At 47.5% G+C, this 1,530-nt stretch overlaps 1 protein-coding gene across 1 annotated transcript; it reads left to right on the plus strand.

Annotated features, from left to right (window-relative positions):
• The first annotated feature begins 222 nt into the window (after positions 1–222).
• Positions 223–1,158, plus strand: LOC122473640 (olfactory receptor 2AP1-like). Its single transcript, XM_043564276.1, has one exon. It carries the CDS (start codon positions 223–225, stop codon positions 1,156–1,158), a length of 936 nt encoding a protein of 311 aa, XP_043420211.1.
• The last annotated feature ends 372 nt before the right edge of the window (positions 1,159–1,530 follow it).

A 1,530-nucleotide genomic window follows, 5' to 3' on the forward strand; every position in this document is an offset into this window, starting at 1 on the left:
CTGACATTCAATAATACCTCAAAGATTCTGAAAGATCTAGGCTGATTTCTGACTAGGGAAGAGTCTCCAGAAGCTTCTGCTCTGCTTCCCTGAATCTATAGGGAGACAGTGGACAGGTAAAAGAATGATGCACTTTAGGAGAAATTTTCATCTTCTTCATCCTAATTTCTGATGCTCCTATCTGCCCAGGTTGCACATTTCTGGAAAGGGCTGAGGCCCACGATGGCCAATCAGACCATAGTGACTGAGTTCTTCCTCCAAGGCCTGACAGACACCAAAGAGCTTCAGGTGGCAGTTTTCCTGCTCCTGCTGCTTGCCTACCTTGTGACTGTCTCTGGAAACCTGGTTGTCATCAGCCTGACCTTGCTGGACACACGCCTGCAAACCCCTATGTACTTCTTCCTCCGGAATCTGTCCTGCCTAGAAATTTGGTTCCAAACCGTCATCGTGCCCAAGATGTTGCTCAACATTGCCACAGGGACCAAGACCATCAGTTTTGCTGGCTGCATTACTCAGGACTTTTTCCACATCTTCCTGGGGGCTACAGAGTTCCTCCTCCTCACAGCCATGGCCTATGACCGGTATATTGCCATCTGCCAGCCCCTCCACTACCCCATCCTCATGAGCAACAGAGTCTGCACACAGCTTATCCTCACCTGCTGGCTGGCAGGATTCTTCTTCATCATAGTGCCTGTCATCCTGACCAGTCAGCTTCCATTCTGTGACACCCACATCAACCACTTCTTCTGCGACTATACGCCTCTAATGGAGGTGGTGTGCAGTGGGCCACAGGTGTTAGAAATGGTGGCTTTTACCCTGGCCGTGGTGGCACTGGTCAGCACTCTAGTGCTGATCACCATATCCTATGTCCAGATCATCCGGACAATTGTCAGGATCCCCTCGGTCCAGGAGAGAAAGAAAGCTTTCTCCACCTGTTCCTCCCATATCATTGTGGTCACCCTGTGCTATGGCAGCTGCTTCTTCATGTATGTGAAGCCCTCTCCTGGCAAGGGGGTTGATTTCAACAAAGGAGTGTCCCTAATCAATACAATTATTGCCCCCCTCTTGAATCCCTTTATCTACACTCTCAGGAACCAACAAGTTAAGCAAGTAGTGAAAGACCTGATCAGGAAAATGCCATGGCTCCAAAATAAATGACAGCCCTACAAGTCACCTTCCAGGGAAATAGGACTCTCCTCCCCAGAGTCCAAGAATTCTACAAAAAAGTATTTTCAAGGTTAAGCTTTCATGAATACTTTCTTCAAAATCCTCAAAGCTTTTCCAGCTTCCATCCATTCCCTGGTCCCAAAGCCACACCCGTATTTTAGGTATTTGTTATGTCAGCACCCCACTTCCAGGTACCAAAATATGTATTAATTACCTATTGCCCCTTAATGACTTACCCACAAAACCTAGTGGCGTAAAACAACAAACATTTGTCATCTCATAGCTTCAGTGGGCCAGAACCTGGGTGATTAGATCAGTAACTCCTGCTTAAGGTGACTCAAGAGATTGTAGTCAGGCTGTCAA

This window comes from Prionailurus bengalensis, chromosome B4 (genome assembly GCF_016509475.1).
Source record: "Prionailurus bengalensis isolate Pbe53 chromosome B4, Fcat_Pben_1.1_paternal_pri, whole genome shotgun sequence".
NCBI lineage: Eukaryota > Metazoa > Chordata > Mammalia > Carnivora > Felidae > Prionailurus > Prionailurus bengalensis.

Excerpts from the sequence above, each read along its gene's own strand:
- LOC122473640 (XM_043564276.1), top strand. The coding sequence starts at position 223 with ATGGCCAATCAGACCATAGTGACTGAGTTCTTCCTCCAAGGCCTGACA.